Source organism: Centroberyx gerrardi, chromosome 7 (genome assembly GCF_048128805.1).
Source record: "Centroberyx gerrardi isolate f3 chromosome 7, fCenGer3.hap1.cur.20231027, whole genome shotgun sequence".
NCBI lineage: Eukaryota > Metazoa > Chordata > Actinopteri > Beryciformes > Berycidae > Centroberyx > Centroberyx gerrardi.
In genome coordinates, this window is record NC_136003.1 from 31,644,935 (window position 1) to 31,667,577 (window position 22,643).

A 22,643-nucleotide genomic window follows, 5' to 3' on the forward strand; every position below is an offset into this window, starting at 1 on the left:
GAGTTTTTCCTCCAAAAATAGAATCTATTATTTGGGGGAAAAAATGCCACCTACTCTAACAAGATGATTGACGGGACAAAATTGTTCACATTGGCACACATTGTATTTTTTAAGGCCAGTGGAGAACTTAAGTTTTCACAGCACTTTTACAGACTGGATCCTCTAGATTTTAGCGATATTGAATGATGAACCTCAAGTGATGAGCTTTTCAAGTGTGTGTGTGTGTGCGTGTGTGTGTGTGTGAGAAACCCAGTGTTCAGCCTCTGGACTCGCTGTGTGTCGTCTTGCAGGAAGAAGCAGAGCAGCAGACGGGATAATTGCCCAATTTGGTCATTTTGTGCTGGAATTGAAGTGAAAGCCATCTTCAGTTTTGATGCTGCTTCTGAAAATAGCTGATGTAAAATCCACTTAAGTGCAATTTGGGCTTTTTTTTTTGTTTTTTAATTCTTGTTCTTTTTTTCTTATACTTGAATTGAAAGTTTAGCGGCTCGTTCGTTGTGTTGAGGGAGCTTCATCGCCCCTGAAACCTGTTAAACGTCCGTTGTATGGTTTCAGTGTTACCTGAGCAACAAGCAGGGTTTTCTTCCTTCTCAACAAACTATTTGTGGTTGCAGATTTGTGTTTTATGATGTAAAATCTACCAAACACTGAGATTAGGATTTGGAGTTTCAGAGAAAACAGTTTTGTACCTCAACTAACTTTATTATTTTTCTGGCCGGCTCAGTTAAATGAACTAAAGATCTTCCAGGAAATAAGAAAATTACTATTGAATTTTTTCCCCTCTAAAATCAGCACTTCCCTGCTAATATCACAGGGACTTGTGTTGATGAAGTCAGAATAGGAGGAACAGAGAGGAGAGGAACAGAGTGACTCAGTTGGCCCTCTGCTGTTTGAAATTGCAAACAAGCGAATGAAATTGAAGGAGGCGAGGTCGCTGTGTGTGTGTGTGTGTGTGTGTGTGTGTGTGTGTGTGGAGAGACGGGCCCCTTTCCTTGCCGTTTTTCTATAGGCTCTCTTTGGTCCCGCCCCGTTCCTCACTGATTCAAAACAAAGTCAAGGCTGACGTCACACGCACACACACACACACACACACACACACATACGCACGAAGCAGGAACTCCGTCCCTCCCACTCGTCTTCCTCCTTCTCCCCCATTTTGTTTTTGAAGAGGGAGCATGGAGGCCGGCCCGGCCCACTTCCCACTCACTCAGGCCAGGAAGTAAACCTTCTTCAAAATTACAAAAAAAAATGGAAAAGCTTTTTTTTTTTGTTTGTTTTTGTGTGCGAGGAGCTCGTCCTTTATCCAGACTATGAAGAAATGACAGAAGGAAAACTCCATCATTAGCAAGTGAATGGCAGCGGTGTCTGTTTACATTTTGACATCTATTTGAAGTTAATTGACTCAGAGTTTCGTTCCAAAACGAGAAATCCACATTTGCTCTTAAAAAAAAGATTCACACCATAAAAAAAACTAAAAGAATTTATTAAATATTTTTTAAAGGATTGCAAAGCAAGTTAAGTTTGCTGGTTCTTTTATATATATTTCATCTTTTTATCTGTTTTTTTATCTGCCTTCTATTGATGTAAAGCACTTTGAGCTGCATGTTGTGTAAAAGTTGCTATACAAATAAAGCTTATTATTAAGTCAGCTTTGGTTTAAAGCTCAACTCTCAAAATCTGTGCTTAAAACTCCAGGAATATGATTATGAAAATAACTTTATATTGTTTCAAGATGTAATTCCACAAACTTTTTAAAAAGTAAGATGAATTACATTTTACATTTGAGATGTTTAACTGATTCTCTCCATGGCAACTTACAGTGAGGTCAACAGTACAATAAACTTTAGTTCCTAGATCAGCAACATTGCAAGCAGCCAATAGTAAGGAGGACGAGGGTCAGAGGTCACAGCACCCAGACAGTATTCCTGTGACCCCACAATGATCAGGCGTTACTTACTAACTTATTAACATGAGTTATGAGTCTGCCTTGCTTATGTGATGCTGGGAGGTGTGATATTTAATTTTATTTTAAGATGGATTAACCTTCATTTCAAAACATCAAAAATTCAAATAATTTGTCAAGATCTGTATAATTTTCAGTGTTTCGACGGGGTCATAATGGAAGCAGAATCTGGTTCTGTGATGTCAGAAGGAAGCAGAATGTTGAGGATTGTTAAAGTTCTACAGTTCTAACTTAAGTTTACATCTGCTGTTTTCAACATTAACTAGTGCAGGGAATATTCTCAATACAGGGTCTTTATATTGCTGAGAGGCCAATTTCATCCAAGTCAGTATACATTAAAATGTGTGTATATTATAATGTACAGTATATACACACATATATATATATATATATATATATATATATATATATATATATATATATATATATATATATATATACATATATATATATGTGTGTGTGTGTGTGTATATACTGTACATGATGAATGATTGTCTCTTGATAACTGACTTTTTAAACTTTCCCCTTTATTGTTGAAGCTTAAAATGATCTAAAATAGCATCGTCTGATGTCACGTTTTTTCCCCTGAAAACGAGCCGCAAATGAGCTTCAAGTCTCACACAAACTTTCAAATTTGCTCAGGAACCTTTCAGGTCTAAATCCATCAGAGAGAGTCAGAGTTACAGAAGGGTTAAAGCCACCTGCAGTGTTAAAAATAAACTTTAAAGGCAAGTTGGTTGTTTTTTTTCACCTTTCCTGCAGCTTGTTTGGCATCACAGACTCAGCGGGTGACTGAATTTGAATTTCTGCTACTTGAGCTTTTAATAAAGAACATAAATGTAACAATTTAAGGGTTTCATTTAAAAATGTTATATGTCCATTTGGGAAAAACTGTTAGCTGATGTTCATTGCTCAATATTTCAAAAATTGAGATGATTACACAATCTAAATTGTTACTATTGTGTAAGTAAAGGTCTTAAGCTAATACTTCCGTAATATTAAATAGTGAGTTTTGCTTTTATGCTAGCAATCATTTTATCAGAGTAGGTGTTACAATTTTCAAAAGGTGGATGTTTCTTAATTGAAACAATTCAATTATTTAATTACTTCAGACTATTAGTTCAGTAGGCACTGCAGCACCAGGCTCATACTGTAAACGCTCTAATGTTACTTTAATTTCACTTATTTACCTGCTAATTACAGGCTACAATAACTTAATTATGACAAACATATTGTCCACATTTTACACTTAATTTCCAAAACACTATTTGCACATTTTGAAAAACAAAAAAAATAAATTAAAAAAATCATTACCTAAAGTTGATCATTTAACATCTCTAAAGTGCAGATAATCCAGTCAATTGGGGACTCAAGTTTCCTTCTGTCCTCTAACACATTTCATCAATAGTTTTAATTTTGCGTTATCAGTTATTTTGCAAGAGTAGATGTCATTTTTTTTCTTTTTCTCTCATTTTGGAACGAAACACTTCATTTATTTACAAAATCTACTTTGCTTAATTCTGATATAATTTGTTGTTTTCTTGTCAGCTGTGAATAACTGTAACCTGAACTCATTAAGCTGCACTAGACAGTTGAATTAGCACTTTGGCCTTCAGTCTGTGAACCAGGATGTGATTTTTCTATTTTTTCAGGACTTCTTTTCTTTTTGTCAGACATCTTCAGTGTGTTTCTAGAGAGAGAATACTATGTTTCTAGCTGTGGACTGAGCCGTGGTCTTGGTTGTGTGGTAACAGTTGTTTTGCAACAGATTTCAGGAAGAAAACTGTCTCCCCACTTGGTTTTGAGGCGTTTCCACAGCAGAACATGGTCAAAATGTGCTCTATATTTTTCACATCAATAAACATCACAGCAGTGCCAGACATTATTTAGAATATGCGAAACATTTCAGCTATTCAGAGGCTCATTTCCAAAATGTTATATATACATTTTGGAGAAAAACAATCATCATCCAAAGTTGATCATTCGATATCCAGTCTGTGAAAGTGTCTCATTTTAAGGACTGAAGTTCCTTGCTGTCCTTTAAAAAGTACCAGCATTTGTTTTAATGCTATTTTCATTTTCTACTAGGTGTCACATTTTTTTATCACATTGTCAAAATCTCATTTTGGAAACAAACTCTTCACTTATTGGCTCAGTTAAATAAATTCAAACCAATTTTTCTAGTGAAGTTCCTCCATCCCTCTTGTTGGGCCCAACTGAAATCTTTTGTTTGATTTAATTTAATTTTTAACCTTGTCATTGCTGTTTTCATTGTTGTGAGGCAGGGAGTGGCCTGTGTGCGCTGCTGTTGGAGTTTGGCCTGCAGCTTCACCTTGTTGCTTTCATTAATATGCAGAAAATCGTTTTGACTCATTTCAAGGGCAAACTTCTTCATTTCACATGAAGCATCCTTTACCCGCCTTCAAATAATTTATTCCAAAACGTTTCCTCTAATTAAGCAACCATGATGATATGCTACATTTCCTTGAATCATTATTTAATGTATCTGAAGTTATGATAGAAAAATAATGTAGGCCTATCTTTATGGCCTTTATGGCTTAATTTGTTTAAACCAATTTCACCTAAACCACTAAACTGCAAGTGTTCTCTGACGTCACTTCACGTGGATTCATGTTCTCTTTTTCACTGTACAGTTTCTTAACAAATATTTGGAAGATGCCAAGGCAGGTTATGAATGCCTCCAAATCGGCTTCATAACGTGCTATTGCAGCGTTTTTGTCTCTTTATAACCGACAACCGTTTGTTTTCTGCCACATCACAGCCTCGCCGGTCGAGAGACGTCGACTGCAAATTGGAAACAAATGTACTTCCAGAAAGGCTTCGGGTTTCATGCAGTGGCTCGCTGTTTTTAAACCGGATTTCATATATAGTCTCCTCTCCTCGCTTATTCCTCAGCCTTTGCCGAGCAGCGGAAGCAGCGCGTGCATTTGACGGTGTTCCCGTTGTTCAAAGCGAGAGAAGAAAACGACACAATCGAACTAGAAAGAGGAAATCAAACTGTTACTCCCTCCGCTCTGCCGTTACAGCAGCAGACCAAACCCCCCCTGTCGTGTTTCAGGCTGCAGTCATGGCACACATCCTATAGAATCCCCCCTCCTCTCTCTCTCTCTCTCTCTCTCTCTCCCTTCCTCCTCCTCCCTTTCTTCTCTCTCGGTGGGCGGTGCGGTGGTCAGACCCCCCCTCCCCACCCTCTCGCGCCGCCGTAGTACTCTCGAGTAGTTTTTATCGACTTTATGAATGAAGACACGCGCGCTCCTCTCCTCCCCTACCGGCAGCGCGAGGAAGGCGCACAGGCAGAAGGTGCGCGCGCGCGCGGGGTGGAGGGGATGCGTGCGTGCCCAGATTGCCACCAGAGAGAGAGAGAGAGAGAGAGAGAGAGAGAGAGAGAGAGAGAGATATGTGTTTAATTGCCAACTTGTATGTTTGTGATGGCTCCGCTTTGTATTTCCCCTGCGGGAGAATCTCAGTTGAAACTACAGTAAAAGAATGAAAACGATGCACACGCGCACGGAGGTGTGTCCCGGGTTTAATCGCGTGGTCTGTGTTCACAGCGCGCTCTCTTTTCTCAGATGAATTTGTATTGACAAAGTACAGCTGATATCAATACTTTTTTATCAAGAAATGTCTATAATCATGGCAGTATTTATGGCCACATATTCTGCCAATCGAAAGAGCTTAGATGCATATATATAGATAAACAGGCGGTGACCATACAGCCGTTAGTGACCGCAGTAAACAGTGAGGTGTTAGCTGTGAGATAAAGCAGATGGCCGTGCAGCAGATAAAGGCATTAGTGTGCCGTTGCTCTGTATGAGCTCATGGTCATGTAATGGCGCATGTGTGCGGATCATCTCCTCCTATATGTGCTGTATGTGCCCGTTCTGCTGAATTCTCCGCTGCCATGTGACTGAGATTCATTGTAGTAAATGGGCGTTGCCTGGCCAAGATGGCCGCCTACTGGCTCTCACATGTTAGAGAGAGAGAGAGGGCGAGAGAGAGAGAGAGAGAGAGAGAAAGAGGGGGAGTATTATTGAACCAGAAAATCTGGCTTTGCGCACACCTGTGTCCATGCGTGAGCGGGTGCAGAGGATCTAGCCTACACGGAAATAACCTGTGGGAAAGGCTGAGTGTGTTGGCGTGATGCGGGTCGTTATAATAGATAACCTTCCTTTAACCGAGGCGAGCGAGCAGCCTCGTCTCTTCCCCCCCGTCCATGGCTCCTTTTACATGGGAGCTTGAACCGTGCAAGTTTCTCCATGAAAACATATCCATATCCATAAAACCTACTTCACTGTGGCTTTAGTCACCGGATTCAATATAAGCATCGTCCTCCCTATATGCATAAATTCCTGCTATTTGCTTACACGTCATGTAATTGTCTATTCTATAATTTGAATGGACCTGCCGGGGCTGATCTGCACATTTCTCCTCAGACTCTTTATAAAGCATGACGTTGAGGCCTACAGCAGTGTCATAAAATCGTAACAACTATAATTATACTCTTAGGAGTAAATTGGTCGATTGCCCCGGAGACAATTAACCCGGTCTTCTCAACAACTAGTCTAGAATAGGCGGCGACAACGCAGCCCGTCGGTCACACTAGTATATGAACATCATTTCAAGTCCCGCTCATAATGAGAACCATAGAGTCATTCCGCCGCCTTCCTGTGGGCCCGCTGCTCTGTGCGCCCACTGCGTCCATAACATGAAATGGCTATAGGCTCCACAAAATGGCGAATGGAGGGACAGAGGGAAGGGAGGGGATGGGAGGGGAGGGGGTGGCGGAGGGGTGGAGGGCTGTAGGAGGCGCATCCCAGCCAAGAGAGGAGGTGGTGAAGGTGTAGTCTACCTCCAGCTGTAGATACCACCATGCTTCCCTCGGTTAGTTTGGAAATAAACTCTATTATTTATTCTAGTCTAGTTGTGATCACGAGGAGGCTGACAGAACCAGCTGGCGGAGAAAACCTTCACTCCAGGAGTTAAAAAATATTCTAACCACTGACCATTTAATTTCTACTTCTGGCCGTTCAATCAGGTTATTCCGCCACTGAATGGTTTAAATCTATTCCTTATTTAAGGAAAAGATATCAACATATGACAGGCTCGTACCGGCTGAATGTGACTCTGGTCTAGCTGGTGGCTGGATGTGTGTGCGTATAGGAATGGTCTCGCTATAATTTACACAAGCCAGGGCCTGTTCTCGCGTTAATAGCGTCACATCATCAGCCGTTAGGTGGATATAGGCTATTTCAATTAAAAAAAAAAATTGGCAGAGTCGCTCCGATTACATAACGGCCGGCCTGAGAGCTGTGACGCCTTCTCAAAATGGAGACTCTCGCCTCTCCAAAATGGAGGCCCGGCGCGCGAGCTGCAGGCAGGGTCAGAGTGGAGAGCAGAGCGTGAACTTTGACCCAGACTACCCCCCTCCTCTCTCTCTTTCTCTCTCTCTCTCTTTCTCTCTCTCACCCTAAATGAATTCCAGAACTGTGGCCTCTCTCTCTCTCTCTCTCTCTCTCTCTCTCTCTCTCTCTCTCTCTCTCTCTCTCTCTCTCTCTCTCTCTCTCTCTCTCTCGCGCGCGCGCCATGTTCCACCCTCTCCAACATGTCGACCACCCTCACTGTTCCAGTGCTGGGATCTGACTTTACTCTCCTCAATTTACTCATTTTTAGAAACTACTCGACCGACTTCATACCCCCAAAATGATTTGCGTCATATTGCTCAAGTTGGTTAGAAAAAGCGCAGATGGAGTCAAACAAATTGACATATTTTAAGCGTGCGTAATGTTCTATTCTATTCTATTCTATTCTCTCTCTCCCTGTCTTTGTGTGTGTGTGTGTGTGTGTGTGTGTGTGTGTGTGTGTGTGTGTGTGTGTGTGTTGTGTGACAGCACTCACTGATGCTGTTATGAACATTTATTTTCCCCAGGAGCCGGTTAGACACGCGACGGTCAGTATCGTGATGTGGCCACAGAGAATAAATACAGGCCCAGCACGCGGAGACAAAAAAATAAATATAAAAAATAAAAACAATAGCCTAATAATAGTTTCTGGTCTACTGTTGTCATATATGCGTGGCAGTGCGCCGTATTTTACTATAGAAAATGATCGTTGGAGTTTAAATATTACAATTTCAGTGTATCCATCTTTTCTGAGGGCGAACAACGCCTCTCAACTTTTTCCTCAATTTTTCCGGGACTATCGGGGAAGACAGGATTCACAACTGAGGAATGAAGATGTTTGATACTGCGAGTGACTCCTTTGCAAATCAAAACCCCATCAGAAGGTAAAAGGAGCCGCACATCAGCCAGTTAATGGGCATTAAGAAAGTAAAATGAGGGTTTTGTTACTTTGACACGGTGCAAAAAGGCATTAAAAGAAATAGAAAAGTTTATTCACAGATACAGTAAATGCAGAGTTTGCTGCCAAAATTAATGTAACAGGAGAAGGGAAAGTATTCATGTATTTATTGCGCGCACACACACACACACACACACACACACACATAACATATCTATTGTAGGCTATAGGCTATCTGAGTGTGTGACAGTAGTCAGGCGGCGAGCTCGCGGACAATGCTCATGGTGGCATCATCATTAATTTTTGATTGGACAAGATTCACCCCTCAGAAGGTTTAGTGGACCAATGGGATTGCTGCAAGTGAGTGAAATGACCTTTCCCCTATAAATCTGGACCAATCACAGCTCAGAGAGCAGCAGACCTGGGAGTGATGACAGCTAGGAGGGTAGAACTCTATCTGGCTCTATTTCTCTTTTTCTCTCTGTCTCTACTCTATATATATATATCTCTCTTTCACTCCCTCTATTTCTCTGTCTCTACTGTCTCTCAATATCTCTTTCTCCCTTTCTCATTTTATTTTCCAGCTAGTTTTGCAGGATGGTAAGGCAGCTATAATTTATAAAAAATAATAACTGAAATATGATTCCTGAATTTTTGTATCATTTCATATGTATTATATAGTGTGGTTGTCTAAAGGTTAAGTTTGTGCAGAGCCTTATTCATTCAGTTTCTCCATCTGCATCTTCTCAGCCATCTTCTGGGGATTCAAACCTGGCAACCATCCACTCACAAACCCTCCTAAGTGCCCTTGAGCAAGGCGTTTAGCAGAGCTGTGATTGGCTGACAGTAGAAGGCGGTGGTTGTGCTTCTGGGACGGTCCCAGGTGGGACGCTGTGGATGTGAAGCAGGGCGTTGCTGGGAAAAAAAAAAAAAAAAGCGAAGCGGTTTCCCTGCATCTTTTCCATCACTGTCCCGCTCCACACTCCTGTCCCGCATTTACACACATTCACAGCTGGGAGCTTCCCAGTACAACAGTCTTCCACTGTTGGCCACTGGGAATTTACCAGTACAACCAGAGCCGCTCACTGTCCGCCTGCCATGTTCCGCTCAGGTTGTCCAGTATGGAATCTCTCTGCCTCCTCCTCCTTCACGCTTCCTTTTTCACCTCTCTCTCCTCCTCCTCCACCTCCTCCTCCCTCCTCCTCCTTCTTCCTCCTCCTCCTCCTCCCTCCTCCTCCTTCTTCCTCCCTCCTCCTCCTTCTTCTTCCTCCTCCTCCTCCTCCTCCTCCCTGTGCTATAGTGTCTATTTAAAGCTCGGCGTACAGTGTTACATCCACCGGAACTCTCTCTCCAGCCCTCGGCGCTCGGTGAAGTCTGAGGAAAACCTCCAGCAGAGGGATGGGAGGGAGGGAGGGAGGGAGGGAAAGATGGGGAAGAATGGAAGAGAGTGTAAAAATGTGTGTGTGTGAGAGAGAGAGAGAGAGAGATGTGGAGAGACAAAGGGAGGAGAAGGAAGGGAAAGGGGAGAGAGTATTTTTTTGGTTGCGTCCCGGCCAGCGAGCGAGAAAGAAAGAGAGAGGAAGAGTCTGATTGAATTGGACTCCGGAAGTTGTCACATCCCAGAACTTGGTACTTGTTGGGAAGGTCAGGGGGCGGAGGGGAGCTGGATGATGGTTGGGGTTAGGGGCAGGCAGGTAGGCGGGGCTAGATGACGGTGTTTGGTTGGTAACAAGGCTGGTAGGCGGGCTGGATAATGGTATTTGGTTGCCTCTGCCCACTTGCTCTTCACCATTAGCAATAAAATATTCATCTGTGATTTTATGCTGGCTAGATAGCTCTTATAAAATATTAACCCCCTGCACTTCCCTGCTCTGCTCGCCTGCACCCAGCAGCCAGCTCTCGCCCCGCCCCCCCCCCGGGACGTTGGAGAGCGAGCGTGTTGCTGTACTGCAGTGGTTGTGTAGTGGCAGCCGGTCATCGCTCTCCTGCACCCCGTCGTCTCTGCATGTGTCCACAGCGATCGGGCTGATAGGTGTTTCTTCTCTTAAAGCCCAGCTGTCCGTTCTCACGGTTAAACGCAGTCTCACCTGGGAGCCGACTGGAAGAATTAAGGCTCCAGCGCCTTGCTCAAGAGCGCCTCAACAGTAGTTAGAGGGGACAGAGCCACTCATTTATTTCCCCCGTCCCGAACGGGCAGACTTCCAGTCACAAGCCCACTTCTCTAACCTCTGGACTGCCCTCACCCAGAGTAAGAAATTCACTTGTATTTTTTTTTCAGAGGGCATTTTTTGCCCCGTCCTATTCGGGGGAAACTTTATTTAACTATGAAATAAAGCATTTTGCATTGAATATCGGCAAATAAACAATCAATTTGTACCACTAAGATTAAGGTCTCCTTCCCACTGTTGGAAGCTAGCAGCCTTACAGAAGAGGATGGGGCTGTTTTCCTCCCTCTGTCCCCAACCAGTCCATCTTCCACCCCTCCATTGTTGTGGGTTGTTTTTTCACCATATCGGTTGCTGTATATTTTGTTGATGCAGTGGTTTGTGTTGGTCGAGTGATTTGGTCGAGTGGTGCCGACATTTTCTACTGTTTCAGGCTGCGTACTTGGTGGTTTTCTGATAAAAAAAACGCTCAATTTTTCCCCCCCGGAACACTCTGGAAGGAATCTCCCATGAATCACCTACGGTGGCCCGCGGGGGACAGTAGTCACATTCACGCATGAATATTTGACAACTCACCAAACAATGTGAAATGGAAAAAATGCTACCCTTAATTATTGGGGGCATTTTTTGTCCCCTTGTGTTTAATTTCACAGGCATTTTATGAACTTTCAAGGGTATTTTTGCCCCGAGCCTCCATTCATTTCTCACCCTGCCATCACCTAAACACTGTTACACCTTACACCTCTCTACCGCCTAAGAATTAAGAAGCTCTTATTTTCCCCTCCTTGTTCTCTTTCTCTGTTCATCCCTCCATCCCTCCCTCTTTATTCCATGCATGCTAAATCATCCATGTCCCAGTAACACGGTTGTGTTTTGAAGTTCGGCTTGAAGGAAACCTTTGCAGTGAAAACCAGTCGCAGCGTGTCAAGGCCGTCGTCACGGTTGCCAGCCTGCCTGTATTGATGATGATGTTACCTTGACAACTGTCAGTTTTAAGAGAACTGATTAAAACAATGATCCTCTCAGAAGTTTAGAATGAATGGAAATATTTCAAAGGGAAATCCCTGTTTTATCCGTTGTTCTGTGTGTCAAGCACGTACCTGTCGGTCAAATGTAGAAGCTGTTAGATCCTGGACAAGCTGTTGATTTTCACCTAAAACACTAATTACACATTTAATACGTTAATCCTAAACTTGACTGATGATTTCATGCCTAACCCTAAGCATGCCTAAACCTAACAGAAGGAAAAAGTAGTCCTTCATTTGTGGAGATGCTGTAATTTTTTGACTGAGGAACTTGGCTTGAAAGTGTCTTGGCCTGAATTCGGGGCCGAGCCGGGCCAGAACCCCTCAAAGCGCGCAGCGTTCCTCAACTTTGTTTATTGAGCGTGTTTGCTGATTTGTTTAGTCTGGTCTGGTGCCACTGTGGTTTATCACGTTGTTTGTCGGCGGGGTCGCTTGAGACGCGCCGCGGAACCGCCGCTAATGCTCGATGTGGAGAGACCGGGGGGATGAAACTCTTTGTGATGAGTAGATGAGCTGTGGTGCAGCAGTCAGCTGAAACTGTTTGTACGCGTCGGTGTTTCCTTTTGAACGGCGTGTGTGTGTGTTTGTCTCCGTGTCTGAGAGTCAGGCCAGACCTCCCGCTGCTTCAGCTTGAGGTTTGTTTGACTGACAGACATGTAGCCTGTTTTCTGACGTGTGTCTCGAACTGGAGTGATTGCGGGTTGCTGTTGTTCCTCTTCCATGTGTGTCGATTAATACTGCGTTACTGTCTTTAGCTTCCAATATGAACCGACAGATTGCTGTAACCTTACTGGACATTTATGACGAATAAATTGATCCTGATGATGAAAAGAACAGAACAGAATATCAAGTTTTCAGAATACTGATCTGTCTGCTGTCCAGTGAAAACCTCATATCTCCAAAATGTCAACTTTTCAGGAACTAAACATTTAAAGGAAAAAACAGCCTTGTTTTCACCTTAACCGCTACGCATTTTTGAGTTTATCCAGTGGGTTTTGAAAGGCTTTCATAACATTTTCTCAACGCACAGAGCAGCGTGTAATTCTTCCACCGAAGATAAAACATCAAAATCACCAAGACTGGATTTAGCACATCGCTTCAGTCCCAGAGAAAACGCACACTGTGACATTGACGCAGAGACATATCAAAACCTTTTCCATTTATATGACAATAATAAAAAAAAAACACTACACATACAAAAACCACTAGTGACAAAGCACAACTTCACAGAACAAAAGACAAGGACATTATGAGACAAAAGACAAAAACATAAAAGACGATACGGTGTTATGGGAAAAAAGCAGTCTAGCAGTCATAAATAATAAAGACCTTTTCTTTATTATTGCAACTGTATTTCCAAAAAGAAACTGAAGTAAATATCTAAAGCAACCAAGACAAATAACAAATCCACAAGCAGATAGTGTTAATTTGTTTTCTCATATAATCGTAATAATAAGATTTATTGTTGCACTACTGGTATAAGTGTTTTTTGTAGCCTTTATAGCTTTAGAAATAGGTTGAATACAGGAACGTTACAGCGACACACATCCACAGGTGAGTCCAACAGGTGAAACCACACATTCAGCTCTGCTCACTGTTACTATGAGGGGGAATCCAGCTTCCAGCAAGGCACAATAAAACAACACACATACAATATAAACACATAAACATCAATCCCAACAGAACTAGAAAGGATATGAAACTACATATAGAAAGTAGAGTAGACATATCAGTCTACATACACTGTATATAGAGACATTTGGCATTAATAATGTGCATTGAAGGCATGTCTAGCATGTATGGCTGCAGCTGTAGAGGAGGTATTAAAATAGCATGTTCTTAGCCTGTTTGACCTCCAAGTGTGTATGTCCCCCACCCCGCCCCTCTCCCACACATACACACACACACACACACACACACACACACACACACACACCTCCCTCCCTCACTCTGTCTCTCTGACACTCAAGATAACAAGCCTGTCTGTCTGTCTGCCTTATTTGGGTTACAGCCATAGGCAACGCCATGCTGCCTAAAGCCGACCGTTATCTATGGCGGGGCGGTATAGCAGGTTTACTGTAACTGTTTCCTCTCAAAGGATTGGTGTGTGTGTGTGTGTGTGTGTGTGTGTGTGTGTGTGTGCAAAAAGAGCGATGAAACCACAGCCACCTGCAGTGAGTTTGCCCGTTCACCTTTGACAAGTAATAACCAGGCTGCTATAGTGTTGTATGTGTTAAAAATCCTTGTATATGTGTGTGTGTGTGTGTGTGTGTGTGAGCGGAGTGAAGATATCAGATACTCGAGACCTTACGAATGTAGAGAGAGAGAGAGAGAAAAGAGAGAGAGAGACAGAGAGACCAGCTCTTCCATCGTCGCTGGATGACATACTGGTTGACAGCGAAACACTGAAGAAAGTTAGGAAGTCTAAATCTAAGACTTAAATCCCCGGTCCGTCCGTCACACACAATATCTCAGATGCCACCGATTTGATTTTGACGAAACTCAGGGAAACGATTCATCTCATTGCTCCATTCTGTCATTTTTAAAATGGCTCTGATTGGCCTAAGTGGAGCGCTGCAACGTTTGTTTACTTGTTACTGATTGGGCCAAGGGGTGCCCGCATCATTCCTGGGGGATGATATGTTTAAGAAATTAAATATCCAACCCTCTTCAATATGAGGTCATTTTTTCCCACTTTACCAGTTTGTGTTCAGGGTATTTCATTTGAGGAAGACTGGTGGACATTAGACTGTGTGTGTGTGTGGCTGTGGAGTAGTTGTGAATGCACCAGGAAAGATGGCATAGTGCCCATGTCTGTGTGTGTGTGTGTGTGTGTGTGTGTGTGTGTGTGTGTGTGTGTGTGTGTGGCTCTAGTAGTCTGCTGGGAACAGTTTTCATTGACTTTTCAGCTCGTAATCTGTCTCTCTGTCTGACTCTCTCGCTCCGTTTCTCTCTCTCTGATTTAATCAGCTTAAAACAAGCGCTGCTGCTAACCATCCTGTTACACACACAGTCTGTTTCCCAGTGTCTTTCATGTTAGTGCTGTACTCATTAAGTTATACAACACTATGCAGATGAATGTACACGTTTATAAGTAAGACATCGAAGTAGTCGGCCCGCTCCAGAATCAGAATCAGAATCAGGTTTATTGCCAAGTAAGTTTTCACAATAGGTGCATACAATAAACATGGAGAAAAATAAGAAAGTAGAAGTAAAAAACACAAGTACTGCAAGTCAAAAAGTCAAGAACATAAATATAAAAAACAAAAATAGAGATATTTACAATACAGAATATGAAAAAATATAATAAAAAATGTGCGATATATCTGCTTTTAAAGTGAAATGAAAAAGCTTCCTTCCTTCAGTAGTAGTTCTAATTCGAAGCTTCCCAGTTCCCTACGGCTTTTATTTGAAAGACAACAGGAAAAAACGTCTCAAACCATTCTTGGAGAACAGTTGATCCATCGTTGGGGTCGACGGTAAGCTCTGAAGACATTTTATTGATTTTTGATTGTTTATCTGATTAATGCTACCTAATTAGCACTTGCCAGTTAGCTATGTTAACTCATGAAAACGGCGTAACGTTATGAAAGGCAACACCAAAGCAGTAAAAAAAAAAACACATGATCTGCCTGTTCAAAACTCTGTAGCTGCAGACCGCTGCATAGACACAATCAGATCTTCCGGCCCCGATCGCAATATCGATCAGAATAGACCACTGCGAACCCTGTTAATATGACAACTGACAGCAGAGTCAACCAATCAAACGGGGTCAGCGTGGTAGTGTTGCGAAGGGAAAGGTTCTCATTGGTTGAGTGGCAGTGTGCAACAACCTATGTCTGAAAGTCAATTACAGGTGCAGGTGCGATTAGCCTTTCTTCTTAGTTAACGAGGAGACTGTGTAATTAGCAATTAGCTCCATATCTCTGTGTCACTCTAGTAATTAGCATGTATATCTCCACCTCCCTGCGCAGATCATTAGGCAGAGGAGCGACTCCCTCACAAGGTGTTTGAACCTGTCGATGCGGCTTGAATCTAAAGCCAGTTGGTGATGTACTGAGTTATCACCCCACAGGCTGGAATCCACAGGGGCAATTTAGAGAGAGAGAGGAAGGAGAGGAAGGAGAGCAGCATCAGCATCTGCCCCGACAGAACCACATGACCGAATCTGCCCCCCTTCTAACTGGTGGGATGGATTAAATCAGAAACACAGCATTACTCCAAGCTCCACATCACCTTTTAATATAAAAGACAGTGTCACCGCCATGTGCTTTTCACGCTTACCTTAAGAGGAGGAGCCAGTGTCTGAAGCCTGCAGTCCGCTCAGCCAATCAGACGTAAAGTATTAACGTGAGAGTCAATCCTGGCTCAGCTGGTGTGGTCCAAGATGGCGGTCTAATGCCCGGCTTTGAACCATCAGATTGTTTAATTGATGGACAAAGTTTCACATGCTAGTCGGCCAACAAATGGCAGCAACAATTTTGAAGACTTTATTACTCAGAAATGTGTGGCGGGCCGGAGGTGGTGAGGAGTCCAGCAGCTTTCTCTGGACGGAGCGCTTGATGCCGTTTACTTTTGGATTTCACTCTTAAGTTTTGATCCGTCTCTTCGTTCCATACCGACACCAGAACTTCATTTGGGGGGGGGATCTAAACGTCCCGGTTGGTGGGGACGGGACGCTCTTCTCTGCTGCAGGCCCCACTTTGTGATGCAGGCTGATAACACAACTGGATTTTGACTTTACAGAGTTAAAACTGCAAATTAGATCAAATCTACATATTATGGTTTGATTTAGGCTTTTAAGACGACTGGATTTTTACATAAAAATATTGCCTATAGTGCAGCGTCAAGACTGCTAATTTGATCAAATACATATTATAGTTGAATTTAAAAAGTTACAACCTTTCGTCACCCCCCCCCCCTCCCCCACACTCCCTGTGTTTAATCTCCTTCCCCCATCTCTCCGAGCTCTCTGATTGGCTACACTACACTTGAGAGCCAAACAGGAAGTGTAGGAGCAGCATAACTTCCTTTACATGATTTCATTTCCTGTTGACCTTTCACATCAGCTAGGGCCCTACAGGTTTAGAGTGTGTGTGTGTGTGTGTGTGTGTGTGTGTGTGTGTGTGCGTGTGTTGCGTTGTGTTGAACGTCCTCCACCAATGCTCGTCTTCCTCTTTCTCTTCCTCTTCTCCTCTTCCCAATTTTCTTCTTTCTCTTCCTCTTCTTCTCTTCCCACTTTTCTTCTTCTCTCCTCTTCTACTGTGCATTCTCTTACAATTGGGTTCATGCTGCAGTGGTTTGCTACGAAGGTATAGGACAACACCATCACACACACACACACACACACACACACACACACACACACACACACACACACACACACAGACACGCCCCTCTGGTCCCATGGCCCCTCTGTCTGGTCTAAGGAGCTCTGACCCTCGACCTTTGACCCTTCTAGGAGCAAAGCTTTTCTCTCCTCCTGCTCCTCTCCTCCTCCTCCTTAAAGACCACACTCCTTTCATTCTCTCTTTTCTTTTCTCCCCTTTTCTTTCTCTTCTGTCCTTTGTTCCACTGGAGGCTGGAGCTAAGCGTGGATTTAATGCCTTCACAGCTGAGGGAACCTCAACAGCTCCAGTTTTCACATTCGACTTCAGACGTTTTCAAGCTTCATTGACAGCGTGTTGTGCGTTCCATTTTTGTATATTTAACTACGAGTCGGGGATGTGGGATTAAGGCCGGGCTCAAGATTTCTTTTAATCACTCCCATTTATTTAAAATGGAAAATTCTCATTCCCCAATCTCCTGTTTCGCACTCATTACATCCATGTTTTTGTGTTTTACTACTTTTTAATCACATATTCGAGGAATTTTCTCATGTTTTACCGATACTGTTATTTGGTTTTCTCTTAATTCTGGAAGTTCGGAATCAGCAAAGCATTCACAAACCGCGAAACATGATGTAGATTTTCATGCACAATAATCTGAGAGCGTTAACTCTGATAGAGCAACAGCTGACTGAGATTACAACAAGAAATTGAAAAGTTGAAGATTTTAAAGCGGTCGTGTTGGAGGAAGGCGGGACAGACGAGGCGGACCGGCCCCAGATAGGTAGAGGGAAAAGATGTTTAAAAAAAAAAAACAAAAAAAAAACGAACAACAGATGAGCGAACGAGCGGGTAAACGAGTGTTAGGCGTGTTGTTCTGTTGTCTCCCCATCCGCCCATCCATCTTTCTGCGCCCGCCCATTCCTGACCTGTTGCCATGGTTTCAGCCAATGGGAAGGCCGCGGGTTGGCGGGCGGCGACGGTAGGGGTCAAACGAGTTCATTGATGGTGGCTTTATGGGGGCGGGGGTGTGTGTGTGTGTGCGTGTGTGTGTGTGTGTGTGTGTGTGTGTGTGGTTGACTGGGGTGATGGTTTGGAATGGCGTTGGAGAGGATAATGGGGGGGTTGATGTGTTGATAAGGTGGAACTGCGTGGGGGGGGTCAAGAGAGTTTTGCTTGTATGGTGGATGTTATATGTGTGTGTGTGTGTGTGTGTGTGGTATCGGTTGTACAAGGTGGCCGTGTGTGTGTGTGTGTGTGTGTGTGTGTGTGTGTGTGTTGGGGGGTGTAGCTGGTGGTATAGCTAATGGTTAGACCATTGATCGAGGATCAAAGGGGTTTTCCATTTTTCGGGGATGGGGGATGTCAGGTATTTTGGATGCACAAAAGACTCCTATTCATTTGTGCCGGAGCTTCCCGGGGGTTTGGGTGGGGTTTGGTATGGAGGGGGGAGGGGGGAGGGGGGAGTTGGAGATGGGGGTTGGTTGTTGTTGGTGTTAAGGGCCATTGATGCTCTGCTGGGTGGGGTGGGGTGGACATGAGGGGGGGGAGGGGAGTGTGTGTGTGTGTGTCTTGGATGTGGTAAAGATGGGATTTTGTTTGGATCTGTTGAACATTTAGATTTTAGCCATTTAGCTGACGCTGCTCTCCAAAGTGACTTCTAGTGAGGCCAACAGTAGAATTAGCTTTGATCCCCAGATAAGAAAAAACATTAAAGGCAGCCAATAGTAAAGACTGGGGCCGTCAATTGCCCCTAAACAATTAAATTGGACAATGAATCCACTGAAATGAGTGAAATTTGACGGAACTTTGAATATTAATAATAACATTTTACACAATATTGAAACGTGAAAGCAGAGCGCAATGCACAGGCGATGTGTTCTAAACAGAGACTCTATCCGGAGTTGATTCACAACATGTGGTTTTTCCATTATTCAGTTTCTTGAAATTTCAATTTTCAATAGAGAACATGAGAGTAAATCACTGAGTCCAATAGAATGAGAGTCTATGGAGCTGAGCTGTTTTTACATTTTGTTCTGACAGCCTTGATCCAGAGAGACTTCCAGTGAAGTCAACAGTAGAATGAGTTTCAACTAGATTGCCACCGTTACAAGCAACTATAGTAAGGAGGTCAAGGGTCAAAGCCTCAGCATCAAGACAATAGATGGAACAAATATTCCTGTGACTGAAAGATGATCATGTGTGACAGAGAAGTGCAAGAGAAAGAAATAAGAGAAGTCAGCAGGGAGAGGCAGGTTTGATGGCGTTGAAAGTAGATAAAGAGAAAAAATATGCGTCATTATGTGCTATTATTGTATTAAGAGCTGAGGGGGACAATGCACACACACACACACACACACACACTCATACCGGCAAGAATACATGAACAAACCTAGTCACACACACATGAAAGAACAGACACACACATGGACACACATAAGCAACACAATCATGTATACACTCATACTGGAAGCATGTATGATCGAACGTACTCGCACACACACACACACACACACACACACACACACACACACACACACACACATGCAACCCCCCCCCCCACACACACACACACACACACACACACACGACTGCCATCTCCTCTATTCAGCAGTCCTCCCCTCCCCCACTGTGTGTGTGGTTGAGCCGGACGCCATCCCATGACTTGCTGTTGATTCAGTGGTTTTCTCCAGCAACTGGAGCTCAAGCCCCAAAATGGCCGACCTGACAATGGTTGGACTGGACTGTTGGTGAGAGCTTCAAGTAGAGATGGAAACCTGTTGGAAATCACGATCCACTGTCCGCCCCACCCCCCCTCTCCCTAAGAGATGCTTCGTGGTTGTGACAGAATCAGAATCATTTAAGTCGGCAAGAACAACACATTTACAGCAGTTTGTCTCGGTGAAATTGGTGCAGAGGCGTCGTGGGGCGATGCATGGGGGCGGGGCAAGACATGAAACAGACAGGAGGCTATATTGTATGAATCAGGCTGCGTTCACACATAGCGTTTTTTTTTGTGTGGAAAAAGCTGCCTGGAGCTTCTTGTGAGGATAAATAAAGCGGATCACGGTAACATTATCTGACGTTAGCTGAGCAGCTGCTAGCTTGCTAACTGGTTAGCTGAGCAGCTCTTCTATCAGACAGTACAGTGTTGTGCAACAAGCAAAGGCTGACATATATCCCCAATACACATCCAGTATGATCCACACTGACTCTTAATGATAGTTGTTATGGTAACGGATTATCACTTAACTACAACGACCAATTTCTCCATCTTTGTTGTTATTGTGGGAAACGGCCAGCCTCTCCTTCATCGTGATTGGTTGGCTGAGAAAAAAAAGTGGTTCTCGTCACTTGGCGCTTTTCTGAGAAGTTGAAAAAAACGTTTTTCAACTTCTCAGAAAGCGCTCCGCTTTGCCAAAAAAGCTGCCGAGCTCAGCGCCTTTTCGAGAGCCGCCGCCTTTTGTGCGTCTTGCTTCCCCGTTGGTTTTAATGTAGAAAAGGCGGTGGCAGTTTTGAAAAAAAAAAAAAAACGCTGTGTGTGAACGCAGCCTTACTCTACACACACACATGCAGCATTGTCCATTCAGGTCAAACAGTATGGTTGCAGCGGTAGAGGAGGTATGGTGGGGGTCCAGTGACCCCTGGGTCCTCGTGGGTCCTTAGGGTGGCCCGGCGGTCACGGGTTCGATTCCTGTAACAACGTCAGTCCCTGTTGAAGTGTCTTTGAGCAACACACTGAACCCCCTACCTGCTCCACGGGGGCGTCACGCCTGACCGGCCCTGACCTCTGACCCCTCTTGGTGAAATGTGTGTGTGTCTCAGAGGGAAACGCTGAGTGGAGCATGGTGACAGAAGTGCTCTAAAATTCCTTAAGACAAAAAAAAAAAATCATGTTGTTGATCTAGTAACTGAAGTTTATTATTAACTGTTGCACTCATCGTAAGCCGCTCTGGATAGCAGTATCAGTGAAATATGAGAATATTTAAATGTAGAATGTCATATTTTTGCCCCAGGTATCTTCTCCTGACAAGAATTGGCGTTTTGTTGCTTGGATGTGCCGGCGCTCTGCGCTCAGACGGGCCGGACGGGAGCGCCTGGTTTCAGCTGAAATTCAAACGACTTTGACAAATAACGATAAAACTGACGTAAAGACTTTTGCTCCAAAGTGAAGCGTCCATCACTTGGAAAAATGCAGCGTTCATTTTGAAAAAAAAGCGATCACTGGCAAGAAAGTAAAGCTCACTATGGAATATTTAAGGTATTCGTTCAAACTGAGTAACATTTTAGAGGATGTAATGAACATCAGGCAAACTTTTTTTTTTGTTGGTGTACAACACTTTGGAATGAAATCCTTTCCTACTGTGATTGCAACACACACACACACACACACACACACACACACACACACACTCACACACACACACACACAGAGCCGTAGAGTCAGGAGAGGTTTTCCTTGATCTGTGATTGGTCAAGGCTCAGCTCGGGGCAGGGCAGAGGGTTCAAAGGTCACAAGAGAATCGCTATTCAAAACTCAACCGGCCAGCAGAACACACAAACACACAAACACACACACACATGCATGCACACTGTGAGTTGTAGCCCATCCCATTTGACCCCCAGCGTGATCCTTTTCTTTCTTTCTTTCTTTCTTTCTTTCTTTCTTTCTTTCTTTCCCTCCCCCTCAGTCACCCTAGGTGCTCTGTATCTCCCTCTACAGGTAGCACCATATATTATTACTGTCACTGAACCTCTCTGGTTATAGCTGATGGATGGATGGATGGATGGATGGATGGATGGAGTGTCAGAACTCCTTTTAGTTCAGTATTTGCGCCAAAGGAAGTTACTTCAAACAGACTTCCTCCTCTCTTCCTCTTCTTCCTCTCTTTCTTTCTCTTTCTAGCAAGCATCCATCTATTTCTCACTCAAGTCACGTTCTGGCCTCTGCACTCATTCAATATCCTCTCACTCTTTCACCCTTTCTCATCTCCACCCCCCCAACCCCCTTCCCACGCACACACACACACACACACACACACATACACACACACACACACACACACACACACACACACACACACACACCACCCCCTGGGCTAAGGCAGCTGGCAAAGTGTTACAACTGTCATCAGTGTCCAGTTTCAACACACACACACACACACACACACACACACACACACACACACCCTGTGTTTCTCATGTGTACTGAGCTGGCATGCTAAGACCTGAAACTCAACACTGCCCGTGTGTTTGTGTGTGTGTGTGTGTGTGTGTGTGTGTGTGTGTGTGTGTGTGAGAGAGAGAGAGAGAGAGCATGAATCTTGACGAGCTGTCATATCTCTTAATGGTTTGATGGTCACTTAGAACAGCAAAGCTAATATTCCAGAAACTTCCGCTGATCGGTCAAACTCTGGTCAGTCGAAAGTGGAAAGTTGGACAGTTGGAACGTCAATTTTGGACTTTGCCTCTCTCTTATTTTAATTGGAAAATGACATAATATTTGTTTTAAGTTTCCTTGACCCTTTGCAACATCATCAAAAAGACTGATTCACCCCACTGTCCCAGTATGAAAAACAACAACTTGTTACATTGTTTTTTGTTTCTCATTTCTGTCTCATTTCTCTCCTTTGGTCCCCAACATTTGAGAGACGTTTTTTTGTTTCTATCCACATTTTTTTTTTTTTTTAACTTTCTAACCTCTATTCTTCTTCTTCTTCTCTCCACAGGACCAGGAAACTGCAGATCAGAAACATTCCACCACACCTGCAGTGGGAGGTTAGTTCCTGTTTCCTCCGTTATTATTCTTGCTGGGCTCATTTAAACAAAATGTTGCTGTGAGTCC

General features: G+C 43.6%; 1 protein-coding gene across 4 annotated transcripts in view; it reads left to right on the forward strand.

The window, feature by feature from the left end:
- The window catches only part of igf2bp1 (insulin-like growth factor 2 mRNA binding protein 1), a 63,663-nt gene that overhangs the window by 26,009 nt on the left and 15,011 nt on the right, over positions 1 to 22,643 (forward strand). For all 4 annotated transcript variants that reach the window (XM_078284748.1, XM_071906000.2, XM_071906002.2 and 1 more), the window contains exon 3: positions 22,528 to 22,576. In XM_078284748.1, coding sequence (XP_078140874.1) covers positions 22,528 to 22,576 — 49 coding nt within the window. The remainder of the gene's footprint in view (positions 1 to 22,527; positions 22,577 to 22,643) is intronic.